Here is a 26520-nt window from a genome sequence, read left to right as displayed (position 1 = left end):
TTGGCTATCGTGATAGTGCTGCTGTAAATATTTATGTACAAGTATTTGTTTGAATACCTGCTTTCATTTCTGTTTCATATGTGGCGAGGAGTGGAATTGCTGGGTCTTATCTTAGGGCAATTCTGTGTTTAACTTTTTGGGAAATCACCAAAGTCTTCATGTTTTAAGTTCCCTCCAGCAATGCATGAGGGCTTCCCTGGTGGCTCAGTAGTAAAGAATCCATCTACCAATGCAAGAGACGTGGGTTTGATCCCTGGGTCAGAAAGATCCCCTGGAGAAGAAAGTGGCACTCCAGTATTCTTGCCTGGAAAATCCCATGGACAGAGGAATCTGGTGAGCTACAGTCCATGGTGTCGCAAAGAGTCGGGCACAACTTAGCAACTAAACAACAACAAGCAATGCATGAGTGTTTCAGTTTCTCCACATTCTGGCCAACACTTGTTATTCCTTTTTTTTTTAATGGCCCATTTAGTATGCGTCACATGATACCTCACTGTGGTCGAAGCTCCTTCTCCAAGAACGCTCTCACTCACAGCTTTTCTTTCCTCAGTAAGCCTGCTATCTTGCCACCTTGATTGGTTTCTGCCCCTCCATCCTCTGTATCCTCTACTCCCTTCCTCTCTCCACTGCTGTCTATTTCTACCTCTTCTTTTCCCTTTCTTTCTCTTCTTAAGGTATGTGCTGTCCAGGTGAAAAACACCGGTAAGATGTATGCCTGTAAGAAACTGGACAAGAAGCGACTGAAGAAGAAAAATGGTGAGAAAATGGCTCTCTTGGAAAAGGAAATCTTGGAGAGGGTCAGCAGCCCGTTCATTGTCTCTCTGGCATACGCCTTTGAGAGCAAGTCCCATCTCTGCCTGGTGATGAGCCTGATGAATGGTGGAGACCTCAAGTTCCACATCTACAGCGTGGGTGAACCAGGCCTGGACATGAGCAGGGTGGTCTTCTACTCGGCCCAGATGACCTGTGGCGTGCTGCACCTCCACTCCCTCGGCATCGTCTATCGGGACATGAAACCCGAGAACGTGCTTCTGGATGACCTCGGCAACTGCAGACTGTCTGACCTGGGGCTGGCCGTGCAGATCCAGGATGGTAAACCCATCACCCAGAGGGTGAGTGAGCCTCCACTGGCCCAAAGGTGGGCCACAGAGTCAGAGAGGAAGGGAGAAAGCTGTTCTTTCCCAGGGCAGACAGAGCCTTGGACTTAATGCTTCTAATTTTCTTGTTCCTAAACCCCTTGTGCTGTCATTTGCCTTAAGTGGTGTAAGAGGATTAGCTTTACTGGCTCTTTGAGGTCTACTTTGCTCTCCTCTCATTGGAAGCAGAGGGTAGCCTTCTTTGTGAATTGGAGGTGGTCTGTGCCTTCACCATAGATGGCAAGAGCTGAATCCATAGCCAGAAGCTAGGTATGTCCTGCCCATGACCACCTCCCTGGTGCTGTGTTCCTGCGTCAGTAGAGCTTTGATTTCCTCTTCGGGAAAATTTTAGGGGCTGGACCCTAAAACTCTAACCCCACTCCAGTACTTTTGCCTAGAAAATCCCATGGATGGAGGAGCCTGGTAGGCTGCAGTCCATGGGGTCGCTAGAGTCGGACAGGACTGAGCGACTTCACTTTCACTTTTCACTTTCATGCATTGGAGAAGGAAATGGCAACCCACTCCAGTGTTCTTGCTTGGAGAATCCCAGGGACAGGGGAGCCTGGTGGGCTGCCGTCTATGGGGTCGCACAGAGTTGGACACGACTAAAGCGACGCAGCAGCAGCAGCAGCAGAAGGTAAAATTTAATAGGATAATAAATAGAAGAAACCCCAACACTTAGCCCATTAAATATCTCCTTTCCTGTTGAGTGCACAATGGAGAAATGTTTTATATTGAACAAAGGTGAAATTTTAAATGAAAAGATATATACAAGTCAACAAAGGCAACTGATGTTTATTTTGATCAGTTTGGTCCAAAGAGACTTGCAGAGAATTCTTTGATTAAAAAAGGGATTATAAGAATATTAATTCTTATATGTTAAGATTAATTCTTATATCCCATTATGTTAAGTGATCAATACAAAAATCTCTCAAATTCTGACAGGTCTTTACTATTGAGTTTCTGTGCACAAAGATGGGAGAAGTCCCAGGAAGATAAAGGCTCAAGTCAGGTTCCTAAATATACACTTAAAACTTTTGTTTCTGCACAGTTTCCAGCTTGCAAGGCAGAGAGGACAATCAGGCAAGGAAGTGAGAAAAATCATGGCAAGTTTGGGAAACTGAAGGTGATTTTATATGGCTATAATGGAAGGAATGTTGACAAGACGTGTAGGGCTCAGATCATGCAAAGACATTGGAATTCTTTTCTTGTGAGGGACAAGAAGCTATTGAAGGAATTTTTAAAAAGGAATGACATGATCAGATTTGCATTCTTTTAGACACCAGTTTGATCGTAGATGGGAAGCAGAGGAGCTATAGCATATGCAGTGGTGCAGGAAGAAATGATGGCGCCTATGTAAGACATTAGGACTGATGAAGTGGGAAGGAAATCAGAGCTGTTGGAAAGAGACTTGTTGGGATTTCAGGACCAGCTGAGTATGAGCGTGAGGAATGGGGAAGGTCCCTAGCTCCAGTGACTAGAAGGAAGAAAACAGTTATGGGAAAGCTGGAAAGTTTAATTGTGAGTATAGTATATATAAGGCTCTTCTATGACAGGCAGGTGCTGTGATGAAAGGTCTGAGTTAGACACTGGAATTTGGAGTCATCATGGCTTGGGAAGCAGCAGACACCACTGGATTGTTTGAGAAACAGTGGAGGACAGTCTTTTGGACTCTGTGGGAGAGGGAGAGGGTGGGATGATTTGGGAGAATGGCATTGAAATATGTATAATATCATATATGAAACGAGTCGCCAGTCCAGATTCGATGCACGATACTGGATGCTTGGGGCTGGTGCACTGGGACCACCCAGAGGGATGGTATGGGGAGGGAGGAGGGAGGAGGGTTCAGGATGGGGAACGCATGTATGCCTGTGGCTGATTCATTGCGATATATGGCAGAACCAATACAATATTGTAAAGTTTAAAAATAAAATAAAATTAAAAAAAAAAAAGGAAAGAAAAACGCCTGACACAAAGAAAAAAAAAGAGAGAAACAGTGGAGGAAGAGGACCAAGGAATAGCAACGTGTACGGGGTGTGGAAGAAGAGGGGTCTTGAAGAGATTAAAGAAGTAGGATGAAAATGGCAGAGTCATTGGACCTGTATCAGTTAAGTGTTGATTTCACTAGCAATAATAGAAAACCCAAATAACAGTGGATTAAACAAGAGAAAGGGTTATTTTTCTTATGTAACAAGTCGTGTAGAGATAAGGATGACTGATATTAGTTCCGCAGCTATGGGATAATGGCAGAAATCACATCTCTGTGATTTTGTCCTTTTCCATGTGTTGCAAAATGGCTGCTCTAGCCCCAACCATCAAGTCTAGGCAGAGAAAGGAGGAAGGGTCAGGAGTAAATAGGGATGCCCACAGCAACTGAATATATCTCCCTCTAAGGAACTTCCCTAGAAGGCCCATCTGACAGCTTCCATTTAAATCTCATTGGCTAGGACATTTATCTGGCCACCCCACCTGCAGGGGCAGCTGATAAATGACTTTTTTTGTTTTTGCTTTTTTGAGAGGGAGAGAGGAATTCTAGTTACTAAGGAAGGAGAGCAAGTAACTACTAAGGAATATGGAGCAAGTAACTGGCGGCCTCTGCCACAGGAGCCAAAGGAAAAGAGGATTTAAGGGAGGAGTGTGGCCAGCACTGTTAAGTACTGCCAAGAGGTCACACAGACTGTGGGGTTTGACAATCTGGAAACCACAGAGTCCTCAGGAAGAGAGGTTTTCAAGGTCAAAACTCAGATGGCAGAGGTTGGATTGACCTGGAAGTAAAGAGTGAGATGAAGGAAGGAGCAAGATGGAGTTTTAAGTAGGGAGACTGGAGATTTAGATGCTGAGGCTAGAAGCAGAAGAGAGGACTTCCCTGTCAGTCCAGTGGTTAAGACTCTGCACTCCCAAGAACAACGGGGCCTGGGTTTGATCCCTGGTAAGGGAACTAGGATTCTACATACCTTATGGCTTAAAACCGAAAATAGTGGGAAAAATAAAAAAGATTCGGGAGATAAATTGCTGGTCATGTAGAAAGGAAAGAGGCTGAACGAAGGTGGAGAAATTGAGAAAGCGGTGGAGAAGGATGGAGAACTTCAGTATAACTATCTCCTAAGTAGAGGTGGAGGAAGCAAGAAGATGGGGAGGAAGCAGAGTGTTTGCCTCCCTGGGACTTTACTATGAAAAGAGAAACACCGTGAATGCATGTCTATCAATGCACAAAAAATCAGAAGTGTACTACTTCAGTATATTATTTTGAATTTGTATTGCTGATTATGCAGAGAGGAAGTGTTCCCTCTGAGCGTCCCATGTGCATGCATCATGCTGACGGGTGGCACCGTCTCCACCTTGCTGAAGGATGAGGAGACACACAGCTCAATCTCTTGTAAATCCCTTCTCAGTCTTCCTCCAGCTCTGTTCATGGGCCAAGAGAATATTTAGGGACAGTTCCTCCTGCATCCAGCTCTCTGGCTCTTTTGGAACCTGCAGGAAGCTTTTTGTGCCTCCTCAATATTGTCCACTATAACGAAGGCAGTTGGTGGAGTTTAAGGCTTCCCAGGTGGTGTTAGTGGTAAAGAACCTGCCTGCCAGTGCAGGAGACATAAGAGATGTGGGTTCAACCCTGGGTCAGGAAGATCCCCTGGAGGAGGGCATGGAAACTCCAGTATTCTTGCCAGGAGAATCCCATGGACAGAGGCGCCTGGTAGGCTATGATCCATAGGGTTGCACAGAGTCAGACACAACTGAAGCAACTTAGCATGCGTGCACACAATGCCTAGAGGCCTCTCACCCTTTGCCTTTTCTGAGTCCCTCTTTGTCCCAAGAGACCAGACTTCTGGGTTTAGACCACTTGCCCCATCCAAGAAAGTATGCCCTGGTCCTTGGACCTGCCTCTGAAGCCCAGGGGGATTTTCAGGAAGGATGGAGGGGAAAAAAGGGGGTCAGAGAGATTTAGAAAGCCACAGAAAGAAAGAAAAAAGAAAAGCATTCCTCCTTCACTGTTTACCGGTCTACATAGCTAAGTGAAGCCCTTCAGTATCCTACTTACTGCAGTTCCCACACAATAACTGGGCCCCCAAGTGGATTTTCAGAGAAGGCAATGGCGCCCCACTCCAGTACTCTTGCCTGGAAAATCCCATGGACGGAGGAGCCTGGTAGGCTGCAGTCCATGGGGTCGCTAAGAGTCGGACACAACTGAGCGACTTCACTTTCACTTTTCACTTTTCTGCATTGGAGAAGGAAATGGCAACCCACTCCAGTGTTCTTGCCTGGAGAATTCCAGGGACGGGGGAGCCTCGTTGGCTGCCGTCTATGGGGTCACACAGAGTCGGACACGACTGAAGGGACTTAGCAGCAGCAAGTGGATTTTAAATCATTATACTCACAATCCATTTCACAGAAGAAATGAAAAGCAACATATTTTATCTTCTGTAGCTAACTAATGTTTTGATGTCAAGAAACCATATAAAGAATTACTGGGTCTTCCCTGGTGGTGCAGTAGCTAAGACTCTGCACTCCCAATGCAGGGAGCCCAGGTTTGATCCCTAGTCAGGGAACTAGATCCCACATGTCACAGCTGAAGATCCTGCATGCCACAATGAAGATGGATGATCCCACATGCCCCAACTAGAACCTGGTGCAACCAAATAAAAACAAAATTTTTAAGTACAGATCTCACTATATTCCCAGAGTATGATCAGCTGAATGAAGGTAGAACTGTAAAGAAAAGTCCTGCTAAATTTTTGCATAAATGTAAGGAAACCCACAAGAACATTTTGACACTGATTGGACCCTATCAAAGGAAAGCATGTATCATTTTGCCTTACAGGGAAATTGCATTTGTGAGATAATTCTATAACGTGGATTAAAAAGACTTTGAACAACAGTTGTGCAGAGCTGAAGGAGCAAACTCAAACGACGAGGCATGCAGCCTAAGAAGTGAAGCGAGTGCCGTGGACCCCAGAACAGAGTGAGCACTTCCATCTAAGGAGGGAAGCCACTCCTCGTGTCCAGTGACCACACTGTGAGAACAGAGATCCAAAGCTCTGGCTCTTTTTTCTTTAATATTTATTCATTCATTTATTTATTTTTGGGTGCACTGGGTCTTCGTTGCTGCACACAGGCTTTCTCTAGTTGCAGCGAGGGGGGCCACTCTCTAGTTGCGGTGCTCAGACTTCTCATTGCTGTGGCTTTTCTTGTTGTGAAGCAGGGGCTCTGGGCTCACAGGCTTCAGTAGTCATGGTGCACAGGTTTAGCTGCCCTGCAGCATGTGGGATCCTAGTTCCCAGGCCAAGAATTGAACCCGTGTCCTCTGCATTAGCAGGCGAGTTCTCATCCACTGGATCACCAGAGAAGTCCCCTGACTTTTTAAAACAGAAAGGGACACCTGTGAATTTTTGAGAAGCGTCTTGCTTTTAAAATGAGGACAATTCATTAAAAAGAATGCATTTGAATTAGTTCTAATGAGGTGGCTGAAACTGGAGCCTATTATACACAGTGAAGTAAATCAGAAAGAAAAACACCAATACAGTATACTAACGCATATATATGGAATTTAGAAAGATGGTAACGATGACCCTATATGCGAGACAGCAAAAGAGACACAGATGTAAAGAACAGTTTTTTGGACTCTGTGGAAGAAGGCGAGGGTGGGATGATTTGAGAGAATAGCATTGGAACATGTAAATTATCATATGTGAAACAGATTGCCAGTCCAGGTTCGATGCAGGGTGCTCGGAGCCGGTGCACTGGGATGACTCAGAGGGATGGGATGGGGAGGGAGGTGGGAGGGGGTTTCAGGATGGGGAACACATGTACACCTGTGGTGGATTCATGTCAATGTATGGCAAAAACCACTACAATATTGTAAAGTAATTAGCCTCCAATTAAAATAAATTAATTAATTTTAAAAATAGATAAATAAAATGAGGACAATTAATTCAAAATAATCGGGAATTCCCAATCCTCCTTTCCCCCACCTCACCCCCGTGGCAAATACAAGTCTATTTTCTGTGACCGAAAGTCTGTTTCTGCTTTGTAGAAACATTCATTTATGTCATATTTTAGATTCCACACATAATATCAAATGCTATGGTATCTATCTTTCTCTTTCTGACCTTTTTCACTTAACTTGATAATCTCAGGTGGCCTTATTTCATTCTTTTTTATGGCTGAGTAATATTCCATTGTGTATTTATACCACATCTTTTTTATCCATTCATCTGTCTGTGGGCATTTAGGTATCTTCCATGTCTTGGCTATTATGAATAGTGCTGCTGTGAACATAGGGGCATGTATCTTTTCAACTTATAGTTTTGTCTGGGTATACAGAGTGCTTCTTTAAGAAGATGATTAACAGCATATATGATGAATTGAAGTATGATGAATTACTGTAATAATCCCCACACGAGGTAATGAGAATTGAAGTATGGCCCTGGGCTCTGAACAGCCTTACTTCCAGAGTTCAGCTCTCTGGCTTCACCTAAGTTCCATCAAGACCCACATCTGTGTCTATTTCTCTTAAATCATGGCTGTCTTCGGTGGAAGAGGCCATGGTTATTGGGGGAATGGAGCCACTTCTAGAAGGTGATGCCCTTTGTCCAGTGGGTCTCCTTGGTTGCAGGTAGTTGGACAATGATTCACGAAGGAAAGGTGAGGGTAGTTCTGCTCGAGTCTGAGAAAGACTGAGGAAGACACACAACGAGAGGCAAGGATGCTTAAGAGCACTGGCTGGAATGCAGAGACCCTGGCTTCCTGTCCCAGACCTATCCCTGACTCGCTGAGTCAGCCATCTCAGGCAGGCCCCAGGACATCCTTAATCTATAAGATTTCATGAATTTATGAGATAGTCTTTGAATTATTTATAGGAAAAGACTCATAAACTCAGAAGATGAACATATGGCCTACGTTTTACTATGATTTACTGGGCTATCAATCATGGATCTTAAGGAACAAAGCGAAGTTACTCAAGAAAATGAAATTAATGATTTTCATAACTGAGAAGCCTAGCAGTTTGGCCTGATCCAGGGTCTGAGCAGTGTCGCTGAAAGCTCTCCCTCTGTGTCTCAGCTCTGCCTTCCTCAGTATTAGCCTCACTTTCACTCTCAGGGGCTTCTACGTGGAGGCCACCGGCAGCTCCATGCATATCTTAGCAACCAAACAGTCTCATGGAAAGGGAACAGAGTCTTAACCAATGGGCCACCAGGGAAGTCCCTCCATCCCTGTTTTCTATTGGAGAACACTTTCCCCTGTCCCCAATATTTATATAGGACAGAACTTCTCCCTAGCTCCTGAGAACAGAGACCTAGTCCTGGCTGGTGGAGTTGGATATGATTGGGCATGTAACTTGAGTTGTCCATTGAGAGTCTTCCCTGGGAATTTAAAGGACCTTTTGTAAAGAACTGGTTAAGACTCTGCGCTTCCAATGCAGGGACCTTGGGTTTGATTGCTGGTTGGGGAACGGAGATCCAAAATGCCACACCACAAGGCCAAAAGAAAACAAGAAAATAGGGATGGAAGAGAATGGGAATGGAATTCGGATAGACAGAAATAGTGGATGCCCTTAATAACTGCTCGATGGTTTGGAAACTTTCTGACCTCTTACTTAAGTGATGACAGCAGCTAGATAGAGCCTTTACAAAAAGATGTTACAAGGTAGGGGCTGTTATTAGCTCCATTTTACAGACGGAGAAGTCGAAACTCAGGTTAAGTTACCCATCCAAAGTCACATTGCTCATATGTGAGATGAACCCAGGTATGCCAGATTCAAGAGCACTTATAGTTTTGACTCCACCTTGACACGACTGAGCGACTGAACTGAACTGAACTGTCAAATTCACACACAGGGCAGAATGTTGCCTCTGGTTTATAATGCTGTAAAAGACCCTCCACTGAATAAAACTCAGAATGAGTGTGTGTGATGACGCATAACTTCCTGAGTCTGGTCTGACATGTACACCAATCTCAGGCCTAGTTGAACCTCTGTTGGAGTTAAGACTTTGGAAAAGGAGCCCAACCTTTACAGGGAAACATGTGACTAATATTTCAGAGTCAGGCTCCCACAGCCCAACACAATATCATTAACTGTGGTCCCAGCCACCCTCAGTATTCACCTATAATAAATGTGATAAGCACTCCAGCCTGTTTTCAGCTGACATTCACATGCACACATTAAAACTAACTCTTGGCAGTTTTAGAGATATGAGGTAAATATAATAGGAAAATCAGGCAGTGGGGCTTGTGCCAGGACTTTTCAAGTTCAATGTTCTATGTGGAGAGCAATGACCTTCAGATTTTAAAGAACATGATTCAATCCTTAAAACTTGCTATTTTGTCAGGAATTAGAATGAAATTAGCACAGTGACCCAAGAGCTCATGACATGTTTGGTTACCTTGCCCTACCTCTGATCAGTTCTTCACACTCAGAAGGATGATGGATGACAGAGTTTCAGCATTACATTTATTTTCTGAATATTTATTTATTTGGCTGCATCGGGTCTTAGTTGCTGCATGAGATATTTATTGAGTCATGTGAGATCTTTTGGAGAAGGCAATGGCACCCCACTCCAGTACTCTTGCCTGGAAAATCCCATGGACGGAGGAACCTGGTAGGCTGCAGTCTATGGGGTCGCTAAGAGTCGGACATGACTGAGCAACTTCACTTTCACTTTTCACTTTCATGCATTGGAGAAGGAAATGGCAACCCACTCCAGTGTTCTTGCCTGGAGAATCCCAGGGACGGGGGAGCCTGGTGGGCTGCCGTCTATGGGGTTGCACAAAGTCAGACACAACTGAAGCGACTTAGCAGCAGTGAGATCTTTTGTTCAGGTGCCTGGACTCTCTAGTTGTGGCATGCAAGTTCAGTAGTTGTGATGCATGGGCTTAGTTGCTCTGTGGCACGTGGGATCTTAGTTCCCTTACCAGGGATCAAACCTGTGTCCCCTGCATTGCAAGCTGGATTCTTAACCACTGGACCACCAGGGAAGTCCCAGCCATCATATTTATTTTGAAGCTCTTATTGTGTTGAATAAAATGCTAGGGACACACTGATTTTTAAAAGATCTCTGAGTGTGTTTCAATTACTTGAAACAGCAACAAAGACCCAGCATTGCTGGGTTGACAACTACATATATCACAGCCCTTATGACCCTGCTCCAAGTATTTTTCTCTTTGAGAATTTACTTCTGAGAACCACACAGGACAGGCATTCTGGTTACTGTATTGTCACATGCTGGTCTCCACCAAAACTCCCTCAAAAAACAATAAAATAAAATAAGGCATGGAGCCATGAGCAAAAAGAGACATTTCTTGCCCTCGTGGAGCTTACAGTCTAGTGAAGGAGACAGAACTTCATTTCCCCCAATGAATGTAACCTTTCAAGGATGACAAGTGCTGTGAAGATGTGGTACATGGGGCTCTTCAGGGAGGATTTGTTAACACGTGAGACTCTGGGGCTTCCCAGGTGGCTCCGTGGTAAAGAACCTGCCCACAATGCGGGAGCCACAGGAGACTAAGTTTCGATCTCTGGGTTGGAAAGATTCTCTGGAGGAGGGCATGGCAACCCACTCCAGTATTTTTGCCTGGAGAATCCCATGGACAGAGGAGCCTGGCAGGCTACAGTCCATAGGGTCACAAAGAGTCAGACGTGACTGAAGTGAGCCCACTCGCATGTGAGGCTCTGAGCATCAGCCACAGGGGAAATACAACTCACTAACATCAGAAAGAAGATAGAAATTGACTCTGCAAAGCAGTTTGGGTGGTGTCTTGGTAGGCGTCACTAGAAACTGACTCAGAAACAGATTTCCATGTGGAGGATTTATTTATCTGTTTTCAAAATTTTATTATTTATTTATAGCAACACTGGGTCTTCGTTGCTGTGAGCGGGCTACTCTGAGGTTGTGGTGTGTGGTCTTCTTACAGTAGTGGTTTCTCCTGTTGCAGAGCACCGGCTCTAGGGCGCAGACTCACTAGTTGTGGCCCACAGGCTTATTGCTCCGAGGCATGTGGAATCTTCCTGGGGCAGGAATCAAACCCGGATCCCCTGCATTGGCAGGCGGATTCTCAATCACTGGACCACTAGGGAAGTCCCTGGAAAGCCTTTGAAAGTGTTTAACCAAAGCAGGCAAAGAGTTTAGAATTCCATTTTGGAACAAAATGACTCCTTCTGAAGTGAAAGCAGATCAGAGGGGATTCATGTGGATTGTGGTTGTTTGCAATCCCGGTGAAAGATGATGGCAGCTTAGCCCACATGTGTCGGGGGGTGGAGGGGGTTGTGAGGGGTAGTCAGAGCACAGTGTTTGATTTGGAAAGAGATTCCAGAATGATCCGGCTTCAGTAGTGGTTTGGATGTGAGCTAAGGGAGAAAGGCGGTCAAGGTGATTTACTGGTGAGGTCCTGTCACAGGTACTGACTTGGCCCCGAGTACAGACAAATGCCTGTCTTCATGAAGTCCACAACAGGGAAGAGACCATCAAGCCACAGGGCAGTGACAGTACAGCGGGCAAGCTGTCCCAGTTGGGTGTGCAGGAAGGTCACCAGCCCCAGCATGGGGTCAGGAAGGGCTTCCAGGAGGAAATGACAACCAAAGGCAGACTTGCAAGGCAAACAGAAGTGAGCCAGGTGAACCGAAAGGAAAGTGGGCTTGGCACAGGGCTCAGCATAGGGTGGTGGTCTGCAACCGAGAGCAGTTTGGGCCCCCAGAGCATTATGAAAATGTCTGGAGACTTTTTGGTTTGCCATGAAGGGGGAACTGCTACTGGCTTCTAGTTGGTAGGGTCCAGGGAGGCTGTGAACATCTTACAATGTGCAGGACATCCCCTCCTGCTCCCCGCCCAAAGAGCACCCTCCATGTCCATAGTGCTTCAGTGGACAGCCCTGATCAGAGGCTTAGGGCTCAGCCACAGAACAGACTGACTCTGTAGCTGCCTCGAGTGTGAAGTCACAGGGCGTGAGGGGTGACAGCAAGTGCAACTGGAAAATGGGCGTATGTCAGGCCCTAGAGGGCTGGAGGAGTCAGACAAAGGCATTCGAACCCAATGCCAAGGGTACTGGGGAGCCATTGAAGATTTCCAGGCAGAGAAGTGACAAATCAGCTTTGGAAGAACAGTCAGGAAGAGGGAGTTGAAGGTAAAGAATAGGGGAATGCAGTGTTCATAGTAGTACTATCTACAAAAGCCAGGACATGGAAATACCCATCAACAGTCGGTTTAAGAAGTGATGTGTGTATATACACACACACACATATATGTATATATACACACATACATTAGAATATTACTTCTCCATACAAAAGAATGAAATCCTGCTTATATAGGGAAAGTAAAAAATAATATGGGCTTCCTGATATCTCAGACAGTAAAGAATCTGCCTGCAATGTGAGAGACCTGGGTTTGCTCCCTGGGTTGGGAAGATCCCCTGGAGAAGGGAATGGCAACCCACTCCAGTATTCTTGCCTGGAGAATCCCAGGGACAGAGGAGCCTGGCGGGCTGCAGTTCATGAGATCACAAAGAGTGAGATACAGAGAACAAACCTGTAGTTACCAAAGGAGAGAGGAAAGAGAATTTGACAGTCTGCACGGCTTGGTGTGTGGAGAGCAGGTTGGCCCTGGGTCTTCCCTGGGGACTGGGCAGGCTGGCACATTGTCTGTTGATTTGTGGCTGTGAGGAGAAAGAAGAGCCGTGAGATCTGCAGTCTGCAGCAGGAGGGGGCTGTCTTGCGAGATGATGCAATCCAGAGAACAACCAGTTGCCGCATCTTCTACTTTAAGGTAGACACGGGTTGGAGGCTCAGAGCATCCTTTCAGATCAAGTGCAGCTGATGAAATGCGGTCCACAGGATCAACGAGATGGAAGGACAGTGAGTTTGTCAACCTGGTTCTGCCATTTACTATGGCTGCTGTTTATAGAAGCGCAGGCTGACCCCACACCTGGGGCACTTGGCTGTGGGGACAGTGAGGACTGACAGCCAGCCAAGCCAGGCAGACTGCCTTCTAATTGGCCCAGACTTGCTACTTAGGCTGGTCTTAGCCCTGCACTTAACCCCAGGCAAGTCATGCCTCTTCTCTGAGCCTGGTTAATACTGCTCGCCTCTTAGGCTTGATGAGAAGATTAAGGTAGATAAATGCCTAGCAGAGATAAGCCACTTGGTAGGCACTCAAAAAATGATTGCTATGATTATTCTACAAGAAGCCCAGCACCGAACCTGTTGTCGTGATCCCCGCTATTGCACTGTTTCTGCCTCACCGCAAAGGCGCTGGAGCTGCTCCAGGGACCTTGGCTGCTGTGCTTTTTCTCTGAGGGACGCAAAGAGCCAGCAGGACTCCAAGGCTGCAGCGGGGTGGGCAGTGGGTGAGGGCACAGCTCTCCTGCTAGCTGAGCCCAGCAGGCACACACCATCATCTTGCTTCCTCACAGCCATGTGGAGCTTTGTGATTTTATTCTGAGCCTTTTAGAGGCATCATGGAAAACAGGCATCAGCCTGCCACTGGACAGATTCAAAGAACATGAACCCACCCAAGGACACACTCCAGAGGAAGAACTACTGCTATTGATCTCTGATGATGTACCACGCTCATCTTTCAATCTGATGGAGTCTTAGAGGCTTCTGGGTTTTTTTGTGTGTGTGTAGCTGCCCTGCCTACAGGACCAGCTTTGGCTTGGTCGTGGCTAACACCTATTGAGGGTGTGAAACATGCCAGACTTTGCAAAAGCACTCAGTGTGTCTTATGGTTTTAATCTTCATCACGATCCTATGAGATCAGAGCTGTGAAGCTCAGAGAGATTGAGTAACTGGCCTGGGGGTGGCCAGCTAATAATGAGTAGAGCTGGGATGTGCACTAGAGCTGACTGACGCCAGACTGTATAGGTGCAGGATTTGTTCTTGCAGGGACCCCTTTTCTGGATCTCCTCCTCCCAGGGCTGTCAGGGAGAGCAGCAAGGCCCCTCTGATGAGGTTCCCGCTCCGGCCCAGGAAGTTGCTTTCCCCGGCTGGCAGAAAGGAACAAGGCAGGCAGACGAGGAACAAAAGTTAGGCCGGCGGCGATCTGGAGGCTGCAGCCGGGGGCGCTGAGCACACAGGGCGGGGCCTCGGAGCAAAGTCCCCTGGGGTCCCGGGCCGCATTCCTCCGAGGTCTGCAAAGGCCACCGCTTAAAGGCGCAGAGGAGCAGCTGGGAACGAGAACAAAGCGGCCGGGCCCCCCTCGGAGGAAGGAAGGAGCGAGCCCCAGGAAACAGCTGATAGCGCTAAGCTCAGCTTGTTTTTTTTCCTCTGCTCAACAGTTCTCCTGCCACGGCAAACAAAAGATGTACATTCTGATTCCCTCTTCTGTTTGGATTGTGCTGTCGAGTGGATCTGGTCTGTGATAAACTGGGGGGAAGAGGATCCGCGGGCGGTTTCTTGCTCCGCTGGCCAGTTTGCTGGGCCATCGCGAGACGAGGAGATAGCTTCTTTGACCGCCTCTTTGTCCCGCGCGGCTCAGTAAATCCAGCCCGGCCTGGCCACACCCGGGGCCCGCGATACAGGCATTTCTTTTCCTGATGAACTGAAGATTGCCAACTTTGCAGGTTTACTGGGAACTGGCAGTGACCTTGACCTTGAAAGACCTGCACTGTACACACGGCTCGGCACGCTTGCTCGGGGGACACTTTTTTTATGGACGTGTAAAACTATTAAGACAAGAACTATGCCCTCTCATCCCCTCTGAAAGTCCACTCCCTGCTCTCATCACCGCGGCTGAGGTTACAGTTCACTCCTGCCCAGAGCCACCCTTGGACAACTCAGTGTGCCAGTTCCGCCCAGCCTGGACCCAGCCTCTTCGCTCTCAGGGACCCAGGGGTGAGAGTGACTACAGCTGAGGGTCAGGGGAAGCCGGCATCCGACAGCAAGAGCAAGGCAGGCAGGAGGTGTCCACACAGGTCCCCACAAACTAGCTGGGATCCTGATGCTCGCCTGGGGTGTCCACCTTCCTCCAAGTCTGGATACCTGTAGGTGACAGGTGGCCCTGATTGGACTAAGCAACCCACGTGTGATGACAGTGGGAGAGGCACCTCCTGCTGTCCGCTTGCAGGGGATTTGAACCTCCATCTGGCTTCCCTGGTGGCTCAGTGGTAAAGAATCTCCCTGCCAATACAGGAGAAATGGGTTTAACCCTTGGGTGGAAAAGACCCCCTAGAGAAGGAAATGGCAACCCACGCCAGTATTCTTGCCTGGGAAATCCCAAGGACAGAAGAGCCTGATGGGCTACAGACCATGGGGTCGCAAAAGAGTAGGACACAACTTAGCAACTTAAGAATAACAAGCTTCCTAAACCCTATGAGGTCTGATGCTTGATATCCTGAATGCTGGGCATACTGTGTTTTGCCTGACCAGGTGTTGACAGAGTGAACCCATCCAAGGGCACTATAAAACCATAGCAAAACAAAACAAAATGAATCAAAGAAGAAGTTAAACTATACACAAAAACCTCCACTGAGTTCTGTTGCTGCTGACACTTGGGTGATCCCTACAGCCCTCGCAATGGCAGTTCTGGTCATACGGACTGGAAAATGATTGTTTTGATGCCATAGAGACTGATGTGCGGGGGCCCTTTGTAACTGCAGGAGTTAAACTGAGCTGCGAGAGCTCAGCGTGGCTGGACCCTGCCCCGTGCTGTTTGGCCCGGTCTCTCCTCCCACCCCATTCTGAGGAGGCAGTTCACATGCAGAAGACAAATGGCGTAAAGGGCAGGCAATTAATTTTTTCAGCTGGAGGCTGTGATGGAATTTGGGTGCTTAGACTCTGGCGTGCACTGCTAATTCCATTCTTCTCCTCTGTGAAATACCTCCACTCTGCAAGGGGGTGGTGCCCTTCAAAATTCCATCACTGATATTTTCTGCCTTTAGGGCCAAGAGGTAAATTCGTTCTTCAGTCACTAAGTCGTGTCCGACTCTTTGCGACCCCATGGACTGCAGCACACCAGGCTTCCCTGTCCTTCACTATCTCCTAGAGTTTGAAGACTTAGTACTTGGCAGATGGGGAGAGGGAGGGAGGACACTCTAGAGGGAGAAAAAGAAATCCTGAAGGGAACTTGGAAGAGTAAGAAAAAGTTACCTCAGCCATTTCCACAGAGGCAATGTAGTGTAGTAGTTCACAACGCAAGCCTGTGTGTAAATCTTGGGTGGGTGACCTTGGGCAAGATTTAACCTCTGTGGGTTAGTTTTCCAGTCTGCAAAATGGGCGATAAAGTAGTCTCTATCTCATAGGGGTATCATGAAGAGTAAATAAGAAATTCACAGAAAGCATTGGAGAAAATATTTAACGTGTAATAAACACTCAATACCTATTTCCCATTATTAATATTTCCAATTTTTCTCCCAGTGTGTGTCTCACAATCCTTTGTTCAGGACGGACTGGCATATGCTCTCCACTTTTACCCTAAAGCTTCTCCCAATCAACTGATGTTTATCCAGTGTCCTGATTAGTGATTTTAATCCTTCAAGTCACTTGCCTCTGAAATCTGCTCATTGGAAGCTTGCCACACACAGAGCAAGCTCACAATAAATGTAACCAAGTAGAATTTACCCATCACCACCATCTGAAGTGCAGTAGGATGTGGTTTATAGTCTTTTTTTATGCCTCTCCCACTCCAGCTCAAGAGATTGAACAGAGAGAAGCCTGACCCAGGAACTTGTAGCCCAACTCAGAGCTGTAGAGGATGAAATACTACACACAGGGAGACCTTTAGCGGCTTTCCATCTCAGCACCCATAATAAGGGCAAGCAGACTGAGACCTCTCTTATGGAGTATTAGAGGATCTCCCTCTGGGGACACTGAACAGCCTAACAAAAAAGGTCTACAGGTGAGATCCTTGATGACATGGCTTGGCATAATCACCCTACAGTGAAATCCAACAGTTGACAAGCTTTTGTCAACTTTTTGGTGTCACACTGTTAAGCATAAACAAAGATCGTTTGTCACTTGAAAAAAATCATCCAAAATGAAAGGCAGTGCCAAAACAAACAGAAGAAAGAAACTTGTAGCAAACAGGAACAATTCAGGGAGTAAAAAAGAACATTTTTTAAAACCTACAGTTCTTATCTTTGAGATTTAAGGGAAGATATTGCATCCATGAAACAGGGATTTTCAGAGAAGAAAAGGACATTTGGAAATAAAATATGTGTAAATATGTCTGCAGAACAGCATGGATAAATCTCAAAAAACATTATGTTTAAAAGAGAAGTCAAACACAAAGGAGAATCTATCTTACAATTCCATCTATATGAAATGCAAGACTAATTGATGGTGACAGAAATCAGGAAGTGGTTGCCTGGGAAGCAGGGAGGAGAAGGAACCAGAAGGGACACAAAGTAGCTTTCTACGTGAATGGAAATGTTCTTTATCTGGTTTGGGTCCTATTTGTGTGGATGTAGTCAATTATCAAAATTTATTGAACCAACAGTATAAGATCTATGCACATTATTCTGTGTTAATTATGTTAATAAAAACATATTTGCAGAAATGAAAAGTTCAGTAGAAGTTTCTAGATCTAGCTATCAACTTACAGGAAACACAAAGAACAGAGGAACATGTTAAGTGACATCACAGGAATGCAGTTAGCAAAGTCTAACTGTGGGAAACTCTAGAGTTTAACCAATTTTTTTTTCTAATAAAAACTTGCAGGGGGGGTTGGTGAGGAGAGACAAAAAAAATTAATTGTCACAGAGATTTAAGAGACATATCAATCACATTGTGTGAACCTTGTTTGAATCTAAATTTAAACAAACAATTTAGAGGACAAGTTTACTGAACAATAGGGAAAGTGTAAACATGTCCAGATATTTGATAATATTCAAGAATTATTGTTATTTTTAAAGTGAGATAATGGTGTTTGTAGTGCTTTGGGTTTGTTTGCTTTTTTTTTTTTTAAGTGACCTTATCTTTTAAAGATTCATAGTGAAATACTTCAAGTAATATCTGAGTTAGTAGAGTGGAGGGCAATAAGAGTAAGTAAGGACAAAAGAAACAAGATTCATCATGTGTTGATAACTGTTAAAGCTGGGAGTAGAGTACACTGGATTTATTATTCTAGTGTCTTTTCTTTTGTGTGTGTTTGAAATTTCCCATTAATAAAGTACTTAAAAAAAATAGAAGAGTTAGAAGAAAAACTGAGGAAGTCTCCCAGATTAAAAAAAGAAGGAAAGAAAAAGACAAAGAGATGGAAAATAGAAGCAAAAGATAAGAAACACAAAGAATAAGTTCAGATTTAAAGAGAGAGAGAGCAGGAGAGTGAGAAGAAAGAAAATGAAAGGAAGAAAATGATCAAAGAAATAATTTGAGCAAATTTCATGATACTGACAGCCATTAGTTTCTAGACTGAGAGGCCAGCCAGTAGCCAACACGGGATGAAAAATACCCCACGCCAAACCCCAGCATAGAGAAATTTCATGAAGCTGGTGTACCGGCTCACAAACCTCACACACTGACAGTCTTCACTGATGCCTCCTTTTTCTCTCTCTCTTGGGCAGTACCCTGTTGGCACCACTTGTAGGCCAAGTTGCTCCTCCACTTTTAGAACCGGATGAAACATCATACTTTGGTATGATGTGGGACCTGCTTTTCAGCACGACTGCTGAGGGTCTGGATAACATATCTGGGTAGACAAGCTAGCTTCAGCGTAACTGTCTTTTTCTTTCATGCTTTAACAATTCTGTTTTTTATTATATTTAGTCATGATATAATTTCAAAATACAATTAAACATTTACATGTCAGAGAATTCAAAATAACATTTTCAAATTGAAATATAGTTGGAATTTCCCTCGTGGGCCAGTGGTTAAGAACCGCCTGCCAATGCAGTGTACACGGGTTTGACCCCTGATGTGGGAACTAAGATCCCACATGCCACAGACTACTGAGTCCTTGGGCTGCAACTAGAGAGTAGCCTTTGAGCATCACAACTGGAGAACGTCCACACACAGCAATAAAGACCTAGCGGAGATTAAACTTAAATAAAATTTCTTTAAAAAATGAAATATAGTTGATATACAATATTATGTAAGTTATAGGTGTACAATATAGTGATTTTCAATTTTTAAATGTTATGCTCCATTTATGGACTTCCTTGATGGCACAGATGATAAAGAATCTACCTGCAGTGAAGTAGATGAGGGTTCAATCCCTGGTTCGGGAAGGCCCCCTGGAGTAGGAAATAGCAACCTACTCCAGTATTCTTGCCTGGAGAATCCCATGGACAGAGGAACCTAGCAGGATACAGTCCATGGGGTTGCAAAGAGCTGGACAAGAATAAGCAACTAACAGGTCAGGAAGCAACAGTTAGAACTGGACATGGAACAACAGACTGGTTCCAAATAGAAAAATGAGGATGTCAAGGCTGTATATTGTCACCCTGTTTATTTAACTTATATGCAGAGTACATCATGAGAAATGCTGGGCTGGAAGAAGCACAAGCTGGAGTCAAGATTGCCGGGAGAAATATCAGTAACCTCAGATATGCAGATGACAACACCCTTATGGCAGAAAGTGAAGAAGAACTAAAAAAGCCTCTTGATGAAAGTGAAAGAGGAAAGTGAAAAAGTTGGCTTGAAGCTCAACATTCAGAAAACGAAGATCATGGCATCTGGTCCCGTCACTTCATGGCAAATAGATGTGGAAACAGTGGCTGACTTTATTTTGGGGGGCTCCAAAATGCCTGCAGATGGTGATTGCAGCCATGAAATTAAAAGACGCTTACTCCTTGGAAGGAAAGTTATGACCAACCTAGATAGCATATTCAAAAGCAGAGACATTACTTTGCCAACAAAGGTCTGTCTAGTCAAGGCTATGGTTTTTCCAGTGGTCGTGTATGGATGTGAGAGTTGGACTGTGAAGAAGGCTGAGCGCCAAAGAATTGATGCTTTTGAACTGTGGTGTTGGAGAAGACTCTTGAGAGTCCCTTGGACTGCAAGGAGATCCAACCAGTCCATCCTAAAGGAGATCAGTCCTCGGTGTTCATTGGAAGGACTGATGCTAAAGCTGAAACTCCAGTACTTTGGCCACCTCATGCAAAGAGTTGACTCATTGGAAAAGACCCTGATGCTGGGAGGGATTGGGGGCAGGAGGAGAAGGGGATGACAGAGGATGAGATGGCTGGATGGCATCACCGACTCGATGGACATGAGTTTGAGTGAGCTCTGGGAGTTGGTGATGGACAGGGAGGCCTGGCGTGCTGCGATTCATGGGGTCGCAAAGAGTTGGACACGACTGAGCGACTGAACTGAACTGAAGCAACTAACACACACACACATACTCCATTTATAGTTATTATAAAATATTGGCTATAATTCCCAGTGTTGTACAATATATCCTTGTAGCTTATTTTATATTTAATAGTTTGTGCCTCTTAATCTCCTATCCCTATATTGCCCCCTGCCACTGGTAGCCACTGTTTGTTCTCTATATCTGTGAGTCTGCTTTTTTGTGGTTGCTGTTGTTATAATCACTTTTTGTTGTATTTTTTTAGATTCCACGTATAAGTTATAGCATACAGGGTTACTATTGACTAATGGCAATGGGAGATGAGAGGGAGCTGGGCAGACAGATGCCCCTCTCCTGTGGTTCCTCCTTGTGACCCTTCTGGAAGAGTCTCATGTACCCATTAAACTAGAAGCCAGTGTGGTAACATCTGACATCACATTCCCCTGCCCCTCTTTCCTTTTTTCCCTGTGCGTTCTTTTTTTTCTATATAGTTTTATTTATTTTTGGCTGTGCTGGCCCTTCGTTGCTGTGGGGGCTTTTGTCTAGTTGTGGTGAGTGGGCTACTCTTCATTGCAGTGGCTGGGCTTCTCTTGTGGTAGCTTCTTTTGTGGAGTGTGGGTTCTAGGGCACAGGCTCAGTAGTTGTGGCGGCCGTTTTAGTTGTTCCTCGGCATGCGGAATCTTCCCAGATGAGGGACTGAACCCGTGTCTCCTGCATTGGCAGGCAGATTCTTTACCACTGAGCCACCAAGGAAGCCCTCCCTGTACATTCTATTATGAAAACTTTCAAACATATAGAGAAGTTGAAATGAGCGCCTGTATACCCATTACCTAGATTTTATCATAGACATTTTAAACAGCTTTCAGTTCAGTTCAGTCGCTCAGTTGTGTCCAACTGTTTGTGACCCCATGGACTTCAGCACGCCAGGCTTCCCTGTCCATCACCAATTCCCGGAGCTTACTCAAACCCATGTCCATCAAGTCAGTGATGCCATCCAACATGTCATCTTCTGTCGTCCCCTTTTCCTCCCGCCTTCAATCTTTCCCAGCATCAGGGTCTTTCCTAGTGAGTCAGTTCTTTGCATCAGGTGGCCAAAGTATTGGAGTTTCCGCTTCAGCATCAGTCCTTCCAATGAATATTCAAGACTGATCTCCTTTAGGATGGACTGGTTGGATCTCCTTGCAGTCCAAGGGACTCTCAAGAGTCTTCTCCAACACCACAGTTCAAAAGCATCAGTTCTTCAGTGCTCAGATTTCTTTATAAACAGCTTTATTGAGATATAACTTATTTTTTTAAATATTCATTTGGCGGCACTGGCTCTTAGTTGCAACATGTGGGATCTTTTGTTGTGGCACGTGGGCTCAGTAGCTGCGGCTCATGGGCTTACTTGCCCTGTGGCACGTGCAGTCTTAGTTCCCTGACTAGGAATCAAACCCACGTCCCAAGCAGGTTCTTAACCATTGGACCACTAGGGAAGTCCTGAGATATAATTTAAATACATAAAATTGACCCATATAAAGTGTACAATCCAGTGGTTTCTAGTATATTCACAGATACGTGAACATTATCACAGTTTTAGAATATTCTCTTCACCCCTAAAATAAACCACCTGTCAATTAACAGTCACTCTCATTCCCCTTCTCCCAACCTTGCACACATGCGTTCCTGTCCAGTTGCTCAGTCGTGTCCGACTTCTTGCAACTTTATGGACTGTAGCCTGCCAGGCTCCTCGTCCATGGGATTCTCCAGGCAAGAATACTGGAGTGGGTTGCTATGCCCTCCTTCCTGACCCAGAGATCCAATCCTCATCTCCTATGTCTCCAGCATTGCAGGCAGATTCTTTGCCTGCTGTGCCACCTGGGAAGCCCGTTCCCAGTCTTAAACAACCACTAATCTACTTTCTGAATCTATGGAATCACCTATTTTAGACACTGCATATCAATGGAGTCATACAGTAAGTGGTCTTTGGTGACTTGTTTCTTTCACTTAGCATAATGTTTTTAAGGCTTATCCATGTTGTAACATTTATCCATGTTTTATTCTTTTTTATATAGTATTTCATTGTATATTATTAACATTTTATATGTGCTTTATCACCTGTCCATCCATCTATCCTTCCCCCTATGGATCCATGAATCCATCTTATATCTTTTATGTATTTCCGTTTTTTTAAGACTTTCCACAACTCTCATTGCCTTTGCCTTGCACACCTTTCAATACAACTCATGTCACATTATCACATGGCCACCCTGGGAGCAACAGAGGCCGGGAGATGGAGCACTTAGCCTTCTGGCTCTACACAGAGGGACGAAGAGAAAAGGGAGCCTGGGAATGGATTTTTGTTACCTTGGCAGACAGCATTTCTCAATTTCGTCCACATCTCCCCCTCCAGATTCCCCTCCCACCATTGCATCTCACAGATCTTATATTCTAGAAATCCAAAATTCTTAAAGTTCCCTGGGCACCCCACATTTTTCTGGACTCCAACTCTTGCACTCATCCTTTCCCAGACAACCTTCTCTGTGTGACAGGTTCTTTCCTCCTAATTCAACTCAGCTGTCACCCTTCAGTGAAATATCCCCAGCACACAAACACACACACACACACCCTCTGGCCTCCCTTTGTTTGCTTTCCACTCCCATTTTGGCATTGACCCTCCTTTATTGAATTAACCTTTTGATCTGTCTCCACCAACCTGTAAATCCTCAGAGGCAGGGGCCAGGCCTTGTATATCTTGGTATCCCTAGAAATCACTGCAGGGGTGGCTCCACAAATATTTGTTGGATATTGAATGGAAAACGTCTGGTTACCATTGTTACTACTGTTTACCTGCCAAACATGTTTTGGGGCATGCAGGAAAGGAGACTTGGGAGTAAATACCTGGCTAGATACAATGATGAGTAAGACTATATCCTGGGCCTCAGAGGACCTTCAGCACCCTTTTGTTCTGGGCAGATGTAACACTGGACAAGATGCCAGGACAACAGATGTAAACTGGTACTGTCCCGGGCAAACCGGAACATAAGGTCACCCAAATTATATGTCCACGTCTATGAAAACAGCAGTGCCACGCTGACTCATGAGCAGCCTGTCAGACCAGTCACTTCCAGAAGTTTCTTGCACGGGCCAATTACTCCTAATCAGTGCTTGGGTTATTCGTGTTTTTCATTGTTATTATCCATGTAAAAAAATCACCCATGAAATTTAATATTCCTAAGGTAGTACATACATTGTGCACATAAAAGAAACATATACTTGGGCTTCCCTGGTGGCCCAGTGGTTAAGAATCCGCCTTGCAATGCAGGATACATGGGTTAGATACCTGGTCCGGGAAGATCCCACATGCCACAGAGAAGCTAAGGCTGTGTGCCACAGTGACTGAGCCCACGGCCCCATGAGCTCCGCACACCATGGAGCTCGTGTTCTGCAATAAGAGAAGACTCTGCAACTAGAAGCCCACCCTCCACAACAGAGAAAGCCCATGCACAGCAATGAAGACCCAATGCGGCCAAAAATACATTGAAAAAAATATATATATATACTTATGCAACCAGACAGAAAAAAAATCACCCAATGAACGACAAAAATGTTTTTCAACCTTTTCTGATGTACTGAATTCACATTTACAAACAGTATGCAAAACCCATTACATATATGCACTTTTTGGTATTAACATGTGACTCTGGTCTGTTGTCTTTACTGAAAGGCATTGGGTGTTTCCAGCCTGTGGCCATAATGGCACTATGAACATCTTGATGTAGATTCCTTTCCCTTTCTTCTGAGTCAATTCTTTGAGCTACTTGCTCCAAGTGACCTGGTTCTGGAACGAGAACGGTAGATACATCTCATTATTGCTCTGTGTCTAACCGCTCTCCTGAAAATCTGAGTCAAATCACAGAGCACATCTGTTTCTCACAGCTCTGTCAATAATTGATGTTTTCATGTTTTCTGTATTAATAGGTGCTTATTGTCATTTAGGATGTTGTTAGCATTTTTAAGTGCTGCAGAGGTTATACATCATACTTTAAACAAAAGCAGCTTAGTTTTTGTGAAAACACATTCTAATATAAATATATACATTATAATTATAAGATATGTTGCAGGTATTCGTTAAGTATTTGTTGAATGAATGAGTGAAATTATGCTGAGTTACAAAGAGACAGATGCTGTGTGATTCCACTTATATGAAGTACTGAGAATGGTCAATTCATAGAGACAGAAAGTAGAATGGCAGTTGCCAGGGCTTGGGGAGTGGGGGCAATGGGGAGTTGTTTAACAGGTACAGAGTTTCAGCTTTTAAAGATGAAAAGAGTTTAGGAGATTCATTGCACAATGTGAATGTACTTACTAGTTGAACTGACCATTTAAAATGGTAAGATGGTAAATTGTGTATTATGTGTAATATATATATATGTGTGTGCGTGTGTGTGTATGTCTTTGTGTGTGCTCAGTTGCTCAGAAATATCCAACTCTTTGCAATCCCATAGACTGTAGCCTGCCAGGCTCCTCTGTCCATGGGATTTCTGAGACAAAAATACTGGGATGGGTTGCCATTTCCCTCTCCAGGTGATCTTTCTGACCCAGGGATCGAACCTACATCTCCTACATTGGCAGGCAGATTTTTTTACCACTGAGTCACCTGAGAAACCTGTTAAAAAAAAAAAAATATATATATATATATAAACCCAATGATCATTTGGTATATATTATCAGTAGCAGTGTGCCTGTAATATATAGTCATTCATGTTAAATGAAGTTTCATGTGTGGAATTTTCTGATTTAAAATATTTGTGTTAATTTTTCAGTGCAGAGACAAATAGGCAAAGATGGCTGATAATAATATCATCACATGCCAAATAGACTAAAAAGCTCTTATACAGATACTACTATGTGAGCATCCAATATTATCATTAAAGAGCTCTACCTTTTAAAAAATCATGCATCTAATTTTCTATTATCTTTGAATGAAAAGCAGAAGCACAATTTAGGGGCTCTTAGCAACAGCCATGTGAATTTTTCACCTAAGGATGAAGTGAGGAGACTAAAGAGTCTGCTGCTGCTGCTAAGTCGATCAGTCGTGTCTGACTCTTAGCAACCCCATGGACTGCAGCCCACCAGGCTCCTCCATCCGTGGGATTTTCTAGGCAAGAGTACTGGAGTGGGGTGCCATTGCCTTCTCTGAAAAGAGTCTAGGTTTGATTTTGATCAAGAGATCAAAATCTCTTGATTTTCCCACTTCAAGAGTCACAATATCTCTCTCCTTAATAATGCACTCCAGCCAAGTCCTCTTAATGTTTCATTGGCTAAAATGGATTGCGTGGCTTGCCCTGACTACACCAGAGGCTATTGGGAAAGTGGGGGAATAGAACAGGTTAGACACATGGCCACTCCAAGTAAATTAGGGTTCCCTCAATAAGGAAAGAGAAGGAGAATGGGCACTGGGAAGGCATCCGCCGTGTCTGTTACACTCACATTAGTGTTTGCTTTGTTTTTTGCTTGGGGCATTACAGGCTGGAACCAATGGTTATATGGCTCCTGAAATCCTAATGGAAAAAGCGAGTTATTCCTATCCTGTGGACTGGTTTGCAATGGGATGCAGTATTTATGAAATGGTTGCTGGACGAACACCATTCAGAGATTACAAGGAAAAAGTCAGTAAAGAGGATTTAAAGCAAAGAACACTGAAAGAGGAAGTCAGATTCCAACACAGTAACTTCACAGAGGAAGCAAAAGATATTTGCAGACTCTTCTTGGCTAAGACACCAGAGCAACGCTTAGGAAGCAGGTAACTATTATATAAAGACATGATTGGTGATGTCAGCATTGCCACAGGGATTTGGAGAATACTTTGGATTGATGATAAGGCCTTGGTATTAAATAATAGCAGTATTTTCTTATTATTTGCATATTGTGTGGTTAAGTATTTTCAACACTTTCAAATACTAGAAACACTTGATGTCCAACAGTCTCCAAAATACATTTTAAAGTGAAAAGGTGAGGTGCAAAGCAGCATACATTGAAAAGAAGAAAAATAATACATAATTCAAATAGTTGCATAGACTATTTCAAGCAGAGTATACAAGGAATATATAGGATCGATTGAATTTATTTCTATTTTATCTTTTGCCCACACTGTGTGTCATCAGTTCAGATCAGTCACTCAGTCC

General features: G+C 44.6%; 1 protein-coding gene across 1 annotated transcript in view; it reads left to right on the top strand.

Moving 5' to 3' along the window:
* GRK7 (G protein-coupled receptor kinase 7) overlaps positions 1-26520 on the top strand; it is a 42889-nt gene that overhangs the window by 3446 nt on the left and 12923 nt on the right. The window contains exons 2-3 of the mRNA XM_006078029.4: positions 675-1112; positions 25864-26138. Coding sequence (XP_006078091.2) covers positions 675-1112; positions 25864-26138 — 713 coding nt within the window. The remainder of the gene's footprint in view (positions 1-674; positions 1113-25863; positions 26139-26520) is intronic.

The sequence above is a fragment of the Bubalus bubalis genome, chromosome 1, assembly GCF_019923935.1.
Source record: "Bubalus bubalis isolate 160015118507 breed Murrah chromosome 1, NDDB_SH_1, whole genome shotgun sequence".
In the NCBI taxonomy this organism is placed as follows: domain Eukaryota; kingdom Metazoa; phylum Chordata; class Mammalia; order Artiodactyla; family Bovidae; genus Bubalus; species Bubalus bubalis.
The sequence above is the reverse complement of the archived record's forward strand: the minus strand, read 5'-3'. Positions and strand labels throughout refer to the sequence as shown.